The sequence below is a fragment of the Suricata suricatta genome, chromosome 14 (genome assembly GCF_006229205.1).
Source record: "Suricata suricatta isolate VVHF042 chromosome 14, meerkat_22Aug2017_6uvM2_HiC, whole genome shotgun sequence".
Lineage (NCBI taxonomy): Eukaryota > Metazoa > Chordata > Mammalia > Carnivora > Herpestidae > Suricata > Suricata suricatta.
Genome location: NC_043713.1, coordinates 1,999,967 through 2,019,455, shown reverse-complemented (window position 1 = coordinate 2,019,455; position 19,489 = coordinate 1,999,967). Strand labels below are relative to the sequence as shown.

General features: G+C 52.1%; 1 protein-coding gene across 1 annotated transcript; it reads left to right on the top strand.

The window, feature by feature from the left end:
- The first annotated feature begins 93 nt into the window (after window positions 1-93).
- On the top strand, window positions 94-12,904 carry GALR1 (galanin receptor 1). Its single transcript, XM_029922578.1, has 3 exons — window positions 94-759; window positions 4,984-5,049; window positions 12,164-12,904. The coding sequence occupies exons 1-3, from the start codon at window positions 94-96 to the stop codon at window positions 12,479-12,481; spliced, it is 1,050 nt and encodes a 349-aa protein (XP_029778438.1). The 3' UTR covers window positions 12,482-12,904.
- Window positions 12,905-19,489: the final 6,585 nt, after the last annotated feature.

The window sequence follows — 19,489 nt, the reverse complement described above, 5'->3', positions numbered from 1 at the left end:
CGCCCTGCGTGCTCGGGGCCGGGACCCCGGCGTCCGCGGAGCCTTCCTCCCCAGGAGGCGCCGTCGCCCGCGCGCCCGGGCGCCCGGAGGGCCATGGAGCTGGCAGCCGGGAACCTCAGCGAGGGGAACGCGAGCGGCCCCGAGCCCCCGGCCCCGGAGCCCAGGCCGCTGTTCGGCATCGGCGTCGAGAACTTCGTCACCCTGGTGCTGTTCGGCCTGATCTTCGCTCTCGGCGTGCTGGGCAACAGCCTGGTGATCACGGTGCTGGCGCGCAGCAAGCCGGGCAAGCCGCGCAGCACCACCAACCTGTTCATCCTCAACCTGAGCATCGCCGACCTGGCCTACCTGCTCTTCTGCATCCCCTTCCAGGCCACGGTGTACGCGCTGCCCACCTGGGTGCTGGGCGCCTTCGTCTGCAAGTTCATCCACTACTTCTTCACCATCTCCATGCTGGTCAGCATCTTCACCCTGGCCGCGATGTCGGTGGACCGCTACGTGGCCATCGTGCACTCGCGGCGCTCCTCCTCCCTGCGGGTGTCCCGCAACGCGCTGCTGGGCGTCGGCTTCATCTGGGCGCTGTCCATCGCCATGGCCTCGCCCGTGGCCTACCACCAGCGCCTCTTCCACTGGGAGGTCAGCAACCAGACCTTCTGCTGGGAGCAGTGGCCCAACCAGCGCCACAAGAAGGCCTACGTGGTGTGCACCTTCGTCTTCGGCTACCTGCTGCCGCTGTTGCTCATTTGCTTCTGCTATGCCAAGGTGGGCGCGGGGCGCGGCGCGGGGCTGAGGGCTCCCTGCCGCGGAGGAGCTCCTGGGTCCCTACCCCGCTGTCGGAACCCCTTGGCCCTCCCGCGGTCCGATCTCCTGGGCGGTTCGGTCTGAGACGTCCCCAGTGCACTTGACCCTCGTGGGTCTGATTGTGCGCAAGAAAGTTACTTGGAGTCCGAGAGACGCAGGAGAAAGTGTGCAGGTCACTTCCCAGAGGTCCCACCTCCCCTGGGTCTACTGCCACAGCAGCGCTTGACCCTGAATCCCCCCCCCCTCCTGCCCCCAAACCCTGCCACACGGGGCAGCGGGCGCTCAACACCCACCTCTTAGAAGAGGAATCTGGCAAGGTTTTAGCCACTCGGACCGGGCCCCCAGGGATGGAACAGCCAGCGGGTGAGGACGCATCAAGTGCTCAGGGGAACGCGCTCCCATGTCCCCTCCCCAGCTCCGCTGGGCGGCCCTGCTGGTGGCCTGGTCCCCCTTCCCCTTGTTTTGAATTGTATTTCCCCCGAAGTTTAAGCTTTATAACCCAGTTGCTAAAAGAATATTTCTTCACAGAATCTGGACCCGAGTCAGGACTGGGCGGGTTTCAATTCTGTCTGGAAGCGTTGTGTAGACAGTATTAGGTGATTCAGGCCCGAAGCCCTAACTCTCCTCAAGAGGAGCATTAGTGACCCATGTGGCCCAGGCCCCCCCCCCCCCCCCATCCTGTCCTCAGTCCCTCAGCTCCAGGAGCTCAGCAAAGCCACATTCTCTCCCACTGATAACATGGGGACTTGGAGGTGGGTTACTGATCAAAGTCTTCAACTTCTTGGATAAGCTTGCTCATGTTTGAGTCAGAATATATGCTTAATCACGTGAGAGTCATTCGTGGGAGTAAAAACTTCAGTTCCCTGATGTCCTCTCTGAGTACTATTACCTTCAGGAGAACAGCTTTGGAGCCAAAATTTGAATTTTCTACCATTTTATTTCCGTCTTCCTCTGTGTCTCATTTGGTTTGTGATAAGGCTGTGACCACAGGGCCAGGAGCCAACAGATGACAGAGAGCTGTCATTTCTTCTCTTCCAGCAAAAATGTTTACTACAAGCCCCTGGTGTTTGCCCCTCCCCCCCTCCCCATATCATGTAGGTAGAGTTATGTCTATTTGAATGGTAACAGTCTGGGGCATTATCTGAAAGAATGGCCTGCCTCCAAGGGCTACACGTAAAGATGTACTGAGGAGACAGGGCGAGAGAGAGCATTTGGAGGATAGTTGTAGCTTAGCTCTTCGGTAAATGCAAAAACAGAGACAAAAACAAAACCAAAACACCCAAAAGCTACAAACCAGAATGAAAAAGCAGGCGGCCGTGTGCGTGCAGTGATCCTTGTGCACCTGTCTCACTCAGCCTGCACGACCGAGGGGGTGGGGGCTATCTGAGAAGAGGGTTTTGGGGGAGTAAGGCATCAGGCAGATTATGAGGTGGTAAACAGTTCCGGAAGGGTTTTCAGGCAGAGACACGGGTCCCTGAGGGAGGGCCTTGGGAGTGGGAAGCGCGGGGCCAGAGACTCCCTAGAATACTGGGTGACTGACTCGTAACCGCCTGGAGAAGGCTGAAGCGCACTCCTCCGTCATTTCCCCAAAGGCCACAGGTCTTCTCAGTGGAAATGACAAGGCAGACTCTTAGGAGACGTAGGCTACGTTTCTGTTGTTTGAGACTTTATGAAAGCACACACAGGGCAAAGCTTCAAAAGAGTTTTAAAAATTCAACAAATAAATAACCATTGAGATACTTCTTTTATATGGAAATAGCTTGCTTTGAAGCGTAACTGGAAACTGCTTTTGAATTCAAGTTAATATTTGCAGATTCATTCTAGGGTTTGAATAAGAGCTTGGTTGGTTCTTTCTAGCTATTTTCCTTTGGCCCTGGCCTTAAAGAATGCTGTCCGGCTAGTGGTTCTTTTTCTTGAATGTTAGGTTCAAGACTGGCCGTTTCTCCAAAGCCCAGGACCGATGGCCACCATGAGAAGTCACAAATGGCTGAGAATTACATTTTTTCCCTTCTTTTTTTTTCTTAAACTCAACAAGGGAATTGCATTCCAGTGTCGCCTTCGGCTCCCCAAACGTCATGACTTTGGTAGAAGTTGGTGCCGGATAGTCCCTGAGGAGCACACAGCGTGCCCGGGCTGGGGTCCGTCTGCGGTGCCCCCTCTTGTACAGGTGGCCCCTCCCTGTCTTCCTTTAGAGGGAATTCTTGTCTGGGGCACTCCGCCATCTGACCTGAGGATAAGCTCTTCACATACCCCCCTGCCAAGTTCAAGTTCTCCCGTCCCCAGACACATACGCTGCCAGGATGGCCTTGGCTCAGGCTTGAATGTGCACCTTCCTGCACACACTCCTACGTATATGCAGCAATGGGGTGACGCCCCCATGCCGCCGTCATCTTTTAAAGAAATGCAGTTTTGGCCCATCATGATCACTTTGATGGCAAGACATCATTGAATATCTATCAACGCGTGCGTTACCGTGGGTCAGTGTGTGCTCGAAGTGTGGGCGACTGAAGGAAATACGGCTGCTGAAGAAAACCATACTTGGTACTCTCTGCATCGACCGCTCAACATCCTGCGGGTGTCTTGAGGTCACTGAGCTGTGATCTGACTGCGCTTATTGATGGAGCGAATAGATCCTTGGGCAGCATTATGACACAGCTAACGCTTGACTTTTTTATTTGGCCTCCTTCTCCCAGAGGATTCTGTTTTGCTGCCTGTCCTCTGTTCTTTCTTCTTGTCCCTTGGCCTCAGTGATCAGTGTCCTCCTGTGGTCTCTTGCTGGAAAGGCTGCCAGCAAGGAACCTCAGGAGGCCCGTCCTTTCCAGACAAGATCTCGGAAAAGCCCTTCTGTTTTTCTCTTCCATTCGGTTTCCGGGTCCTCAAGCCCTGTTGGCAGGACAGTTAACGAATCTGTTGTCAATGTATTGGATTGATCCCACCTGCTCCCGTTAGAAGTAAAACACTTGTCTTGTTGGAGCCGATGCTCACCCACTGCAGAAAGCGAAAGCGCTTAATAGGGCTGAGAATTTGGAGGCAGAATTCAAACCCCAGTGATGTCTGCTTAACTTGCTTAGGGCTCATGGAGTTGGCAAAGAAATCCAGTAATTTCTTAATTAGGGTAGAACTGATCATCCCGGAATGCAGCAGGCTTGTGCTGTATTCCAAATAGATTGCATTATTTCTATGCCGAGGCACTAGAGGGAAGCAAGAAAATGTCTGGAATGTGGTTTCTCGTTCTCTCAGAGACTCGTCTGGGAAACGACAGGGAAGGCCAGGCCCTGAGTCATCCCGAGGCGAATTGTCCCTTAGAAGTCTCTCAGATGGGAAATAAGAATGGATCTGCAGGGTCGGCTCTGTTGTGTGAGACCAAGCTTGCGTTGTAAATTCCTACGTGCACATGAGCCCAAACGTTTCATATCGTTTCTCCCGAGTACGATGCCGGCAAGAGAAGGCCAAACAGTTTGTCTAACGAGCGAAGCCGCATCTCTCAGGAGATCCTCTGACGCGGATGTTAATTGTAAAACCTTGGTAAATAGTCTGTAAATCCCCTGGGAAGCTGAATTCCCCAAATGTGAGTTTTCAAAAGCGTGGCACGTGGGTAGAATTAGAATAAAGAATTTAAGGAGATTGGATCAGTGGTGATTTGCTTTAAGGAGCCCACGACAGGACAGCAGCAGGAAAGAGTGGAGGCAAACGTTGACTTCACGGAAGAATTATCTGCTGACATCTTCTGATCTGCTCGCTTGCCTGCTTTCCCCGTTGGTGCACCGGAGGGAGATGTCTAATTTTTCCACTTCTCTGGGATTTAACATCATGTCCGACATGTAGTAGGGACCTAGTGATTGTTACGATGTGGAATCTCGGGAAATCTGAGGTGAGAGGCAGACCAATAAGGATGCCTAGATGCATATATGTGTCTTTTCTGGACAAAACTCGAGAGCCACACACCACAGAGCTCCCTGCAGACAGAAGCTGTGAGCACAGACCGCCCCGGACACTCCGCAGTGTTAGAATGTACAGTCGTGTTTGGCGGTTCACGTTCGGTGTGACGTTGCCGCCTTAAGTGTATTTCAGTTTGCATGATTTCGTGATGTGATTACCATGTCAGAATGTCAAGAATTGTCTGTGCAAATCAGACAGCAAACTGTGGGCATGAGACAAACGGGTTAATTAGTCTGTGTTTTCCAGGTTCTTAATCATTTGCATAAAAAGCTGAAGAACATGTCAAAGAAGTCAGAAGCATCGAAGAAAAAGGTAATATGCACAAATATACATTCTGTATGTCACATTTTAGAGCTTGGTTCATTTTTATTCCTCATTATTCTAGTCTGCACCCATCGCCTGTGAAACTTGGGCCTGTTGGTGTGACATGTGAAAGGAAACCTCTTACCGTTCGCGGGGGTGGGAGTGAGCGCCAGCTCCCGCGGGCATCCTGGGTGATCAGATGCTGCATTAAACCTTAGATGGAGGTTTGGAGAGGTGAGGGAATGGGCATGTTTTGGATTCTGAGCATCTTTAGGAGGTGTGTTCTAGGTTGATCAGGACAGAAGCTAGATTGTCTTTTCAGAGAATAGTATTATTATTTAAAAATTTTTTAATGTTTATTTATTTTGGGGGGAGAGGCAGAGGGAGAGGAAGATACGCAATCCGAAGCAGGCTCCAGGCTCCCAGCTGTCAGCACAGAGCCCAGATCTCACAAACGGCGAGATCATGACCTGAGCCGAAGTCTGACGCTTGGTTGACTGAGCCACCCAGGCGCCCTGCAGATAACATTATTGTGATATGTCCCCTAGGCCCCAAGATCAGATGCATTGTCCTTCTCTCTTCCTCATGGATTTGTCCTGAGTGATTCTGGTCCCCAGGGGGGAGAATGAAATATGAGAGGGTCCCCAAGGGGAATTTATTATCTTTCTCGTCTGCGAATCCTGATTTAAATAAGTGTCTCCTGAGTAATATTAAAGCATTTAACATCCTGGTATTTGTTGAAGTTCACATTTTGAGAAAAAACTAAGTTACAAATCAGGATTAATCTAACTCTTACATAGTATCTTTGACTTTAGAAAGTAGAATAAGAGTATTGGACAAGGTGTTTCGGGAGGGGACTCTAGCCAGACATTTGCAGATAGCAGTCATAAATAACATCTGAAAGAGCCTCGCTTGCCCTGTAATATTTATTATGACCAATAATACGTAACCGGCAGAGATTATAGTTGAATTATATTTATTGGTAAAAATTCTACTTAAGTAAAGCACAGATCTGCTGTTTCCTTGTTTATAATATGGTTCAAAACACGTCTGCTCTCGGACTCGAAGATGAGGAGTGGGTAGGAGCTGGTTAGAAAGCATGAAGTTTGGCCTGGATTCTAAGCACGATCATGTGATTTTCAGAACCCCCCCCCCCCCCCCGAGAGAAGGGCACGGCGTACATTACAGGGCTGCCCCGCCTCTGGCCGTCCCTGGTGCGTCCTTACACCTCAGCCAGCGGTCACACAGGCTTTGCCGTGTTTCTGGGTCCCTCCCAACATCGGGCAGCGTCCAGGTGTACGGACGGAGGAAGCCCTAACGCCGGTCTTTCCTCTCTGTGTTCTCGGTGACGTTATGCTGGACTATTTCCATAGTTTTTGTTTGTCCTCCGAGCCGCCTTCTCCAGGAAGAGTATCCTCTGCTGACGACTGAGGACTGTTTGTAGTTTCCCCGGGGTGGTTCCTGCCCTCCCGGGGCAGAGCTGGCCCGGGGGGCTGCGCGGGGCCCTGGTTCCCTGTGCCTGCCACCTCCGCGGGGGAGAGACGGGCTCCCTTCCCTTGTGGGGTGAGTCCGGGGAGGAGGGGCCCTCGTCACACGCGTGCCCCTTCCTGGGGCAGCAGATTCACGCCTCCAGAGGAAGGAGGTCAGACACGTCCTTGACACGGGCGGCACGTGCCTGCGGCTGGGCCGCCGTCCGTGTCTGTGTGTGCAAAGTGGTGCACAGAGCTTGCCGCGGTCCCATGAATAACGGTGGAAAGAATGGAAAGAGGCCTTGTAAGAAACAATGGGAAAAGCTGCTTGACAGCCAAGACGTCTGTCTGCTGATTAGGGATCAGTTCTGTGTGTGTGTGCGCATGGGAGGGCGTGTGTGTGCACGTGTGTCTTGTGTTCTCGATTATATGTGTGCACGTGTATGTGTGTATATGCACACACGTGCATGTGTGTGTTAGATTTACGTGTGCACGCACACACATGTACACGCATGCATGTGTTATAGATAGTGTGTTTGTGTGCGTATGTATGCATGCATCTGTGCACATATATGAGCATGCATATTATGGGTGTTATATATTATATGCGCATGCATGTGTGTATATGTGTGTATACATGCATGTGTGTGTATGTTATAGATTATATATGTGTGCATATGCATGTATGTGTGTGTTCTGTGTGTGTATAAAATATATGTGTGTGCGTGTAAATATGTGTACGTGTGTGCATGCATATATTATATATGTGCACGTATACAGTATGTGTTATACATTATATATGGGAGTGTAGGTGTGTGTATTGTGTGTGCACAAAATGTACATAAATGCATATAAATAGGTGTATATACATGCATGAATATATTATATATGTGCATATATCTTATGTACCTTTTAGATTATGTGAGTGTGATATGTGTATATATTATATACGCATACATAAAAGAAATGTGTTCATATGTACATGAATGTGTACACACACGTGTACACATTACAACTGGGCACAGTATATGATATACCCGTGCACATATGTAAACATGTGTAAACATCGCATATCTATATGCATGTGCAAGTGTAATTCTTACCGGAGGCCAGGCGTAGCGCTGAGAAGTGGGCAGATTTTCTCTCCCATTCCCAGAGCCTCTGACGCTCAGCAGCCCCTGAACAGATGTCTGGTCTCCTCTGACACATTTAATTGCCTCCTTGTTTGCACAAAACAAACAAGGTGTAGTGCTGCCGGGGGCGTGCACGCTGGTGTCTGAGCAGGAGGTGGGGTGCGGCTGGGAGGGGCATGAGGAGGTCAGAGGGCATGGAGGTGGAGGCCGAGGGAGAGGGGTCTGGTAGAGAAGCCGGGTGGGCGCTCCGTCCGGGAAGCAGACATGGGTGGGCTCCTGGCGGACACTCCCCCCCGCAGGGCTCGGCGCGGGAGGGCCGGTGCAGGTGCACGCTCGGTGCTGGTGGACCGGGATCCACTCGGGACAGTTCACTCGGCTCGGCGTCGCTCGTTTCCGGGGCTCCTCCCCGTGGTGGGGACAGCTCCTTCCTCCATGCCGCCTCCATGCCGCCTCCGCCCGCACCAGGCTCCGCCTTCAGGTGCGCGGCCGCTGTGGGGCAGAGTTAGGCCTTTCGTGATGAATGTGCTCAACAGGTCCCCTTTGTGATGGTCAGAACAGCGTAGAGCCCTGCGGGGGACTGAACGCTTTGCCCAAGCTCCGCGTTTCGTGGTGCGAGGCTGACTGGATACCGAAACGGGGCTCCCAGGTCGCCTCTGGAAGGCTTCCGCGTGGGAGGGGCATCGTATGGGGGGGCGCCCCTGGCGGGGGCGCATCAGAGGCCGTGCTGGCGCCCTGACACCCTGGGTTCCATCAGCGCCTGCAGCAACCTGGGCGGCCGCCATTTGTGCCATTTAGGGAATGCTTGTGTCATTGTCTTCCTCGGTCACCTGTCCTCCCAGCTGTGGTCCGTTAGTCGTGTTGTGGGTAAAGTTCCTTGAAGAAAGAACGGGTGTCTCCGATGACTTTGAAAAAGAGCGTCTCACAGGAGTAAGATTCTTCAGATACTTTCAGTAGAAGGAGCAAAGAGCAAGCCCCGTGTAAAGGCCCAGTCTCGAAGATCATCAGGCAGACAGAGATTCTGTACGTAACTTTAAAGGATGACTTTTTCAGTATCGAAATACAGTGTCAGGACTCTAGACACGACACGGACAGAGGAGGGAAGGTGTAGACACACAGGGTTTAAGTCCCTCGCGGGTTAAGGCAACTGGTATTATAAGAACTGAAGAAAAGTCCTGTAAGAAATGAAGAGCAATCGGCCTCATTCTCCGCGGGGGGCTGATCTCATTACATCCTGACATTCCAGACGGAGAGAGAGCAGGGAGCCTTCCCCGGGCTTCCTGAGGAAGAGGGAGGGGTCAGCCTTCGGGGCTGCCCCTGTCAGGAAGCAGCCTCACCTTTAATTTGAGTGGCGAAGCTAATTTGCTTTGTTGGGGCTTTCATGGAATTCACCAGCCGTATTTCAAATGTCACTGAGCGTTTTAGAAAGGCCGACTCCTGGCTCAGGACCTAATAGCCCTCACGCCCTGCACTGGGATGTGGGGTGAGGCCCACATGTTTGGATTTAACAAGCAGTGTCCTGAGTATCAATGGGGACATGGAGACGCTTATGTCTCAGGTTTGGGATTTGTCCGATGCATTGTTCTGACCAGCTCTAAGTTGGAGCCGGTCCTCTCACTGCTGGTCTCTGGAGCTGGGGGTCGGAAGCCGTGGCTGATCGGGCAGGACGCTGTCCTTCCTGCGTGGACTCCTTTCCGATGGCCGTGGTCCCCTCTGCTGGGCCTGGGACCCGCGGGGAGACGGAAGACAGACACCTGTCTCCAGCTACGCTCCTGGACGCGTTTGCCCGCACGTCGCCGAGGCTGATTTGGAGTCAGCGGCGTGCAGGACCCGACCCGCCTCCAGCTAAGAGGGCATCAGCTCCGATGGGCTGAGGTGCTGGATGAGCTGGGAGAAAACGGTAAATCAGCCGGCAGTGCGGACGGGTGTTCTATTTAATTGTTTTGGGAACAGCCTTAGATGGATGGTCAACTTTTTACAGGTGCCCAGTAAGTATTTTCCCCCAATAACTACAGTAAACTGTAAGTCTCTCATATTCAAAGCTATGAGTTGATTGTTCCCGGTTCCGGGAAGACCTTGGAATTACTAAAAATAAAAAGGTACATTTTGAATGAACTGCAGACACATAATGTAACAGACAGAAAACATACCGGGTTCGTGCATCTCACCTCTGAGTAAGACGCTGAGCAGTCCTGGGTCTTCTCAGTAACTGCTGAGCTGAGTTCTGTCCTAAGCCTGGCACTTAGCAGAAGCTTCCTGAAAGACGCCACGAAATGGGATATGCAGAGGGTATTCATTTGGGGAAGTAGAGAGAGGCTCTTATGGTCTTAGGAAGAAAAGACGATGCGTTCTGTTCTATTTGTAGGTATAATTATGCCTAGATTGTTTTTGATTAAATCATCCGGGGAGGGAACCTCTCATCCGCTAATGGATCTGGGGAGTAATCGCAGACGATCTGTTAATACAAGCGAGCAAATCTCTCGTGTGCTCTGTGTGCCCAGCAGTAAAGAGCTTTAATAGGCGGGCCTGCCTCCCTGTAGAACACCTGTTGTCAGGTTTTACCTGTGCTGTTAAGGGTCTGAGCGGACGAGGTACAGCCAGAGCCATGGCCCTGCGACACGGCGCCGAGGCCCAGGGAGGCCCCGCTGGTTTTCGTCGGACTGCGTGGCCGGGTCGGGGCCGCCGGCAGTCCCGGGCTTCTGCACGCTCCGCGGAGCCCGGGGCAGTGAGCTTAGCCTCGTCTCCTGCCCCTCTGGATGCCGCGGTGCCCTGAGGTCCGCCCTCCTCTGGCATCTCCACCTCCCCGGGGCCGCGGCGCGCCTGGCTTCTGAGCCCTGTCCGTGACGCTCCTGTAGGCGTGTGCGCTCGCCGCCCGTGGGCTGGCCTGGCATCGGGTTCACGGCGCAGGGGGAGGGCACCTCCCGGTCCGGGAACAGCCCGCAGGGCAGCGTGGAGAGGGGCACAGGGCGTGAGGCGGCGGCTGACCCTCTCCTGTCCTTACCCTCTCCTGGCTGGGTGGGTGGGGTGCCTGGGGCTCAGACTTCCACGTTTCCTCCGGCAAATTCAAGCAGCCTGGGCTCAGTCTGAGGAAGAAGATTCCTAACCTTCAGGCAGGGGCTCCAAGACTGTATGTCTCATGTGCTCCAGAGTCCCTCACTCTGACCTGCTGGGGAGGTGACCCCGGAGCTCGGGCTGCCGTGTGCCGGGGACTGGGGCGGGGGCGTCCTGCGCGGTTTGTTCGGAGGGCTGAGCGGCCGTTGTCCCGTGGGGCCTTGATCGCCCACCCAAGTGCTGTGCAGGCAGCCCCGGGGCGCGGGGCTGGTGGTGACGGGGCGGACCCGTGAGCGGTTCTTTCCCTGCGTCTGAGAGTCCAGAGCTCGTCCGCGGGGTCACCCGGCCGCGCTTCGGGCTCTAACCTGGCATCCGGCCATGGAACGCCAGGCACCTGTCTTGACCGTCCTGCACCTCAGCTCCCTCGTGGAGGAGCCGTGATCCTGACAGGCTCTGTCCGAGCCCTCAGCGGGGGCAGGCAGTGACACTGCCAGCCACGCACCACCGCCCCGGGGCCATCAGGTGTCCGGCCGGGCTGGCTCCTGGGCGGCCATTTCTTCCAGGAGGACAACCTTTCCAGGAAGGGGCCGCTGATGGCGTTGTATTCTAGTTTAAAAGCTATTGAGACCAACATCTTCTGTTGGAAGCCACAGAGAGTTTCCGGCTAATCAGTGTTGCCTGTCTAGTGGCCGCCTTCCAAACACGCACCAAACCAGCTGCCATGAAATGCAGGAAAAGTGGTTCTCAGGCGTGACCCCAGCCCTCTAGGTGTGCGCCCACGGAGAAGGTGACGGGCTCGCACACGAGGCGGGGTGCGGACGGGAAGCAGGGGGGAGGCTCCTCTTGCGTGAGGGCGTTAATCAGGTCTGGCTTTCTTCCATCACCCGCTCGGCACAGATCCCGAGGAAGCACGTTGGGCCTGCCTCTGCCTCCAGGAGTTTTCTGATTTAGGGGCCGCATGGGAAGGGTTAAGGTAGATGCAAGCTAAAAACGGGGCTAATCAGCTCACAGACAGAAACAGAGATGGCTGACCGGGATGCATCGTGTGTTGGGGTCTTTAACTCGCTGAAGCTGAATGAGGAGAAATAAAGAAATACACGGTCTGTTGCAGCAGCCACTCGGAGAGGGTTCTAGCGCTCTGCAGAGCTGCCTGCTGGCGACCCCTCTCCTTGTGTGCTGTCGGCTTCAGAGCTTTGCAAGTTTTAAGGTGACAGCGTCTAATCTCTGAGTGGTTGTATTTCCACGATGCAAAACACACAGCCTTCAATCGCATGCCTTTCACATGTGTGGTAAAGTTCCTCCCTGGAAGACCCCAGGCAGGTTTTGAACAAAATCGTTGTATGAAGTAACAGCAGATTTAGCATCCATTGGATTCATGGTGACACGCAAAAAATTTTCTTAGAGCACGACTTAAATCTCGGAACATTCTTTGCCTGGTGTGATTGATGCATTTCCTGTGTTTTCCTCTTCTAGACCGCACAGACAGTTCTGGTCGTGGTTGTGGTCTTTGGGATCTCCTGGCTGCCGCACCACGTCATCAATCTCTGGGCCGAGTTTGGGGTCTTCCCGCTGACCCCCGCCTCCTTTCTCTTCAGGATCGCCGCCCACTGCCTGGCCTACAGCAACTCCTCGGTGAATCCTATCATATACGCGTTTCTCTCTGAAAATTTTAGGAAGGCCTATAAGCAAGTGTTCAAGTGCTACGTGCAGAGTGAGTCATCTCTTAATGATAAGAAAGGAAATAAAAGCCGGATAGACACCCCGCCGTCCACCAATTGCACTCACGTGTGAGGGCGCCAGAGCAGCGTGCGGAACCTCAGGCAGAAGACGTGCGACTCGGGTTGGCAAGTCCACAGCTTCTTGTGCTGATGATGACTCACGTCACCTTATCTCCACTTGCTTTTGAAAAAGCACTTTGATCCATGTAGGAAATATCTAGGTCTAGTGAAGATTACTTCTAAATTTTATTTCAAAAAACAAAATAACATGTTACGTAGTTTTATGCCTTCATGGAAATGAGAGGTTAATAGCATTCCATCGCTATGTTCAGTTCTTCAGAGAACAAGGACCTAGAAATACAGTCGGGAAGACAGGCGATCGCCATTTCGAAGCCGATTTATTTAGAAAAAAACACACGTATGTGTTAATTCTTCAGTTTTAAGAAAAGAGGTAATATTGTGAGGTATGTGTTTTAAAATATGATCGTGGACACACGATGAAAGTCTTACCTGAATTTCATTTTTGTGGCCGTTTATGTCGTGACGCATCCGTTATATGGCAGTGAGACTTTTGCCGAGTCGATGCGCCTCGTGTCCCCAGCTGGGAATGGTGAACGGGGTTTGTCCAGAAGGCTGCCGGGTCTGTGGTCACGAGGGTCCATTCCCTTCATCTCCCTGACCAGGGCAGCGGTGACTCGCGGTGGCAGACATTGGCCGGCTGCTAAAAACCACGCTGCCACCTCAGCTTTGCAGAGTCAGCTAAAAACATCAGGGAAAATGCCAAGTGCAGCTATTCCCATGGTGGGAGCTTCAGGCGAGATTCAAGCAAGAACATGGTCATTAAAGGTTTACAAATGCATCGCCCGGGGTCTTTCTCGGGCCTCGAGTGGAACTGAGCCAGAAGAGAGTTTAAAAAACATGTCCGTGAGGATGACGTGTGGATAATGGTTTCTATGGGGCCAGGGGGAGGTCCGAGTTCAGGAAGCCACATATAGGTATACCCAGGGCTATATGTTATATAGACAAATGCTTTTCTTCATTAAATTTGTAGTGACGTTAAATGCACGTTTACCCGCAATGTCACTTCCTCCAGATACGTTCATTTGAGGTTAAAACAATCACAGGCTGAATTTCAAATGTACTTTTCATGACAATTTCTTATTTATTCACATGTAGAATAAAAAAACAGGATGAATGATTAAATTATCCTACCTTAGAACAGTAGTTTTCAGACTCCAGGACTTCGCTATATTTTAGGAGAATACAAAATCAAGAAGACTCTTAAAAAAAGGATTTAGTACAGTGAACACCTGTGTCAAATCAAGATTCCATGTTACATATCAAATTTTAGATTAAAAACTCGATTTAAGTGTTTGCATGTTAAATTTTCCAGCTGATGAATTCATTGTCACTAATTCTACTCGTCCAGTAAACGGTATTCACATTTGCCATGCCTCAACTGATTCTCTAGCCAGAATAGGAGAAAGTTCTTCGAAAGGATGGGGAATCATGAGCTTTCACGTTTGGGGAAAGGAGTTGCATGTATGTGTGTGCAAGTGCTTTAAAGAACAGCGTTAAGTCCTTTGCATGGAAGAGTTTTTGCACTTTATTCAAATATAGCAGCAGAAGCATTCTACCCTGACTATGATACCTCATGCGCTTTGTGGAGCTGGAAGTTGCCACTGAACTCACACCAGTGTACAAAGCGGGGCCCCCTGGTGCCTTTGGACCTGCGTGGTTGGCAGAGGCTTCCTGCACGCCGGCTGTTCCTTTGTTTTCCTCTTGTGATTCCTCTAGCACGGGGAAGGATTAGAAGAAATGCAGTCCCGACTGCTGCTATGTCCTAGGGAGCAGGTGGGGGATGTCCTTCAGCAGGATGTGTTTACGTGCCCACACGGATTCCCTTGGACCTTCCCATCTCGGTTGGCATGGCGGCGGCCAGGGGCGTGGCGCCAGAGTCACGGCCAGCGCCTGCAAAACCTCCGATCTGCTGAGCGTGAATGCCGATCAGTTAGGCTGTTTTTCCTGCCGTCTTATTCAGAGCCTGGGTGGCCCGCTGGTGTGACAAACGTTGAGCCCGATGATGACTTAGGTCCTGCGAAGATCAGAACCTCTGCGAAGTTGTCAGCGTGAGCGGTTCCAGAAGGACCGTAACAGACCCCAGGTGCCCGGAGAAGCGTCCAAGTGTCTTGCACTGACCAGGTGTGTGCTTCCTGGGTGGTGGGTTTTCTAATACATAATTAACACGACCAATTCAGAAGAACTTTCGGTTCCTTCTTTAAATAAAGAAGGCTCCCCTCAAGACACGCTTTTTCTCGCAGCAGCCAGACTAACGGAGAAATACTGTGTTTGCCTTTGAAGTCGGGGAGCCTGAAAGCCAGGCTTTTCAGGGAACTTCAAAGAGAATTGATGTTTTCTCCTGAGACTTGGCCGCCTCTGTGTCACAAGGCAGCTGCTCTCCTTTCTGGGCCTTTTGTTTTCACATTTGGACCCTGGCTCTGGAATATTTAAATGGCCCAAAGGCTGGCTGCCTCGTACGGATGGGGACCGATTTCAGTTTCTGCGATGAGCATGGTGATGTGGTTGGAAGGCCTTCCTCATCCGCGTCCCCGGAGATCACTTAACTCGATGCTCTCTGCCGTCTGACCGCGCGTGTGCCCAGCAATGTGGGGACAGAGACCATCGTCTGAGCATTTTACGTAAATATTTTTGCTTTTAATGAAATTGTTCTCTGCACACACTAGGAGGAAACCAGTCATTTCCCTCTCTGCCTCCGCCCACCCCTCTGCTGCTTTCTCAGAATGTGCTTCCATCCTGAGGTCCTCACTTTAATACCTGCCCTGGTGAAATCCTCCCTTCGGCTCGGCTGTGATGAGCCACATGAACGACTGTGAGTCACTCGTGAGTCCCCTTTAACGTGTGCCCTCGAGGGTGGTGGCACTTACTCAGCGCCTCAGACGGTGGAGACAGAGCAGCGACAGTCCCCGCGTGCTAGCGGAAACCCAAGGTCAGGCGTCTCTGAGCACGAGAGAATCACTTAGCGTCCATTTCCTCTCCGCGGATGCTCGCGAGCCCCACAACGCTCGCGTTGAAACAGCATTGGGTTGAGTAAAACCATGAACAGCGTCACCATGTTCTTGCCTAAAAGGATGTGTTAATGCATGTGTATAAACGCACAGTCCTGTAATGGGGTCACTGGATCAATGTGGCGGCTTCCATGGACGCTTCTCTCCCGACCATTGGAAATCGTGACCTACACAGACTGCAGAGTCTCCCGGGTTTTACATTTCTAAGTGGCTTTCTACGTGAGGCAGTCCTATTCTTCTTGGCCGTTGAAAGGGCTGCCTATTAGACTATTTGTCAAGCGGATGTTACTGACTTGTTTATTTTAAAAAGCCCTCTCTACGAAGGGTAAGTGGCCCAACATGCTGACGGCCACCTGTTGTCTTAGAAAAAATGACAGAATGGCGATTATATTTCAATTTATAACGTACTTTGAGTTTCTTTTTTAGAAGAGGAAAAGTTGGGCCTGAGGCACAGTTGAACACACTGGCGATGTCTGGTGTGGGCTGTGTCTGTGGGACGGCCAGCGTGTCTGGGAGCGTGTCGGACGCGTGTTTACTGTCCGTGTCATGGCAGATTCACTCAGTCACCTTGGTAGCTCTGGCTGCCCTGCTGGGACTCTGGGGCGGGCACATCTCCCTGACTGGGCGCGGTCTTTAGGAACCTCAGCAGGCCCTGGGCATCTGCGCCTCTGCCGGGCTGGGCGCTACTCACAGCTGGTTCCCAAGCTTGCGCTCAGCACACGCTCTGCCAGAGCTCAGGTCGGGTCCTGGGCGCAGCTGCAGCCTAGGGGCCAGCCTAGGGGGTGGGGAGGAAGGTGGCAGCTCGGAGCACTGTGGAGGTAACCTCACCTGCACCTGCTTTGTCTGTGCTGTTGGCTACATTTCCTCTATTTAAGCAACTGCGTGGAGAGCTGATTTTTACAGTGAAGGGTTTTGATGGCACTTTGGGGGCGCAAAGCCTCATCCTTCCTGCTGGCGAACAGATCTCTGGGTTATCTGTAGGATGTGTGCGAGTGCCGATTCTCAGCGCGAGGGAAGTCCAAGCAGAGATCACCAGCTGCTGGACCGACTAGAACCGGGATCCGCCATTCAGTCTAGGCCGTGGTGACCAACAAGGTGGCCTATAGACTGGGCTCAGCCTCATGGTCCATCGGGGTTTTCGGCGGGACGCCGCCTGCTGTATGTAGCGTCTTACTTCAAACCATTGCATATGACCTGTTAAAACTGAGCCTACTTTTACGTGCTTGCTCTCAAGACCACTGTGGATCGCTTAAGGTCCTCTGTCCCTGTGGTGAGCGTGTTTCGGGCAGTCAAGGGAACGTGCAATCCGGCGGGTAAAAATGGCATGGTCCCGGGGCGAGGCTGGCGAAGAACGGTGACTAGCACCGCTTTACAACGTGGTGAGAATCAGTGCAAATGTAAGCGCGCCTCCAGGGGCCGGCAGGGCGGCAGGGCCACTGCCAACAGGCACCGCAAGGCGGTGGAGGCCAATCTTCCACAGAACGTTTTATGTGGGTGCCGCAAGGAGCGCAAGTTGCTGGCTTTGCTGATGTGACGGATGGTGTAGGAAGCTTGGCGATGACGTCCCTCGAGGCTCTGATGTCCCTAGGAGAAAATCCGTGAAAGCCCACTCATGGAGGGGGTACCAGTGGTGAAATGGGAGCCTTCAGATGTAACGGGCTGTGTCTTGAATGTTCAGGAAAAGGCAGAGCGTCACCTGGTGTTGTTTGTAGAGCCCGCTGGACGGTGACGACCTTCAGGGGGTGCAGGAAGCGGGAGAGTGGGGACTCCAGGGGGCAGGCACCAGGTTCACCCAGAGGGCATCTGCTTCTTCTGGATTTCCAGGTCACATGTCACTGGAAGTTAGAAACAACTAATCCAGGGCACACGTGACCCACTGTTTGTTTTGGGTTTTTCTGGTCGTGCCTCCACTCACCGTATTACTTATGCATGTGACCTTTTCTGTCCCCCCATGCTCCTTAAGGCCAACCGTGTTTCTATGCTGTGGTTCTCCAAATACTGTCATCCTTGAGGGGTCCCTGAATGACCTAAGCCCTACACGTTTCATGTCTTCATTGTTTGGCTGGATTCATGACAGTTTCCTGGTTACTCTATCTGCTTTTCTCCCTTTGACAGCCAAGTGTCAGAAACACAAGCTTTAACAGAAAAATTGCTTTTGTAAGGACCATAGGGGATCCTTTCTTCAGAGAATCGAAAGGCGGTAGAGCAGGCCCATGGGCACGTCAGTCCTGAGGGCCTTCTGGTGATGTCACCGCCTCGTGTCCCATGCGTGGTGTGGCGGTCACATCAGATGGTCAGGAGTGAGCGCCTGGCCGTGGCTGCAGCCGGTCTTCCGCACGCTCCGCTGGTTGTGCGGGATGAGTCTTCCCCACCTACCCAGCCCCTCCCTGCATCCACTTTGCCAAGAGATCTGATCAGGCAAATGGAGTTTCTAAGATCCCTGGTCTAGAAAGAGCTCTTTCTGATCCATCACGAGCAAAGAGGAGACGTAGGTGAGTACGTTGGGGCACAGAATGGCCAAGGTGAAAGGGTCAGAAGGGCTGTCTTGCCATTTAGCCTGCTATTGTAGGGCCACTAGGTGAACAGTGTCCATTTAGAAACCACGAAAGTCTGGGAAGCAGAAGCACGTGGCGCGGGGGCAGGTGTGGGAGGGTCCATGCTGATTTTCAGTGGAAACTTTCCTGTCTTGTTAGAAAGAAAAATCAATGTAAACATGCAATTGTGGCACATTTCATCTAGCTCTAAGAGGAACTATTGACGACCATAGAAATCATGTCAGTTTCCCGTTAGAGATCGTTGTTGGTGTGTAGACATAGATAAGAATGTATTGCAGTAATGCGGTTCAAGGTCAGGCGACCCACAGGGAGGCGGGAAGGTCGTTAGGCGCAGGTGTCCTGTCTAGTCTCCGAGCCTCGAGGTCCTGCGAGGAAATGCACCTGGAAGACACTTACTGAGTGAGTGAGCAGACGCCGAGTTTGTGGTATTTACAAAATAGGGCTAGGCAGCCTGGATAAAGAATTGAGTTCAATAATCCTCTCACTATTAATCTGATATTAAATCAGGTTATAATTTGGGAATACTTACAAACCAGAAATGGATACATAAATATTAATTTCTGTATATTGATTTTCTTTTTTTTTAAATTTCTAATGTTTGTTTATTTTTGAGAGACAGAGAAGAAGTGGGAGAGGGGCAGAGAGAGAGGGAGAAACAGAATCTGAAGCAGGCTCCAGGCTCTGAGCTGCCACCTCAGAGCCCAACACGGGGCTCAAACCCACAAACTGTGAGATCCTGACCTGAGCCGAAGTCGGATGTGTAACCGATGAGCCCCCCAGGTGCCCCCATATGTTGACTTTCTGAGAATCATGCTTTATTGCTGTATATTTCATAGAGACTGAAGATTTGACACTGAGGGAAAGAAATGCAATGTTTTCTTGAACATCGTTGGCAAATATTTTAATTTCTCAGCTGTGCATTACTGAGAAGGGTCATGGACATCAGGTTTGGTTTAATCCTGTGAATAAGTTGCTATTGAAAATGATGTCTTTGGTGTACTCACATAAATAATTTGAAAGGGAAGAACACGTCTCTAAATGGAAACACATTTGAATGAGCAGGCAATTCTGCAGAAGGTACGGATGGTACTTTGGGCTCACCTAAGGGCCAGGATGCTCTGGGCTCACCTTAGGACCAGGATGCTCTGGGCTCACCTTAGGACCATGATGCTCTGGGCTCACCTTGGGACCAGGATGCTCTGGGCTCACCTTGGGACCAGGATGCTCTGGGCTCACCTTAAGACCATGATGCTCTGGGCTCACCTTGGGACCAGGATGCTCTGGGCTCACCTTGGGACCAGGATGCTCTGGGCTCACCTTAGGGCCATGGTTCTCAGTCTTTACCAAGTGTCTGAGTTACCGGAAGAGCTTGTTAGCCGAGATTCCCGGGCCTCACCTCCGGTATTTCCAGTTCAGTACATTTGGGGTAAAGTACCAAGA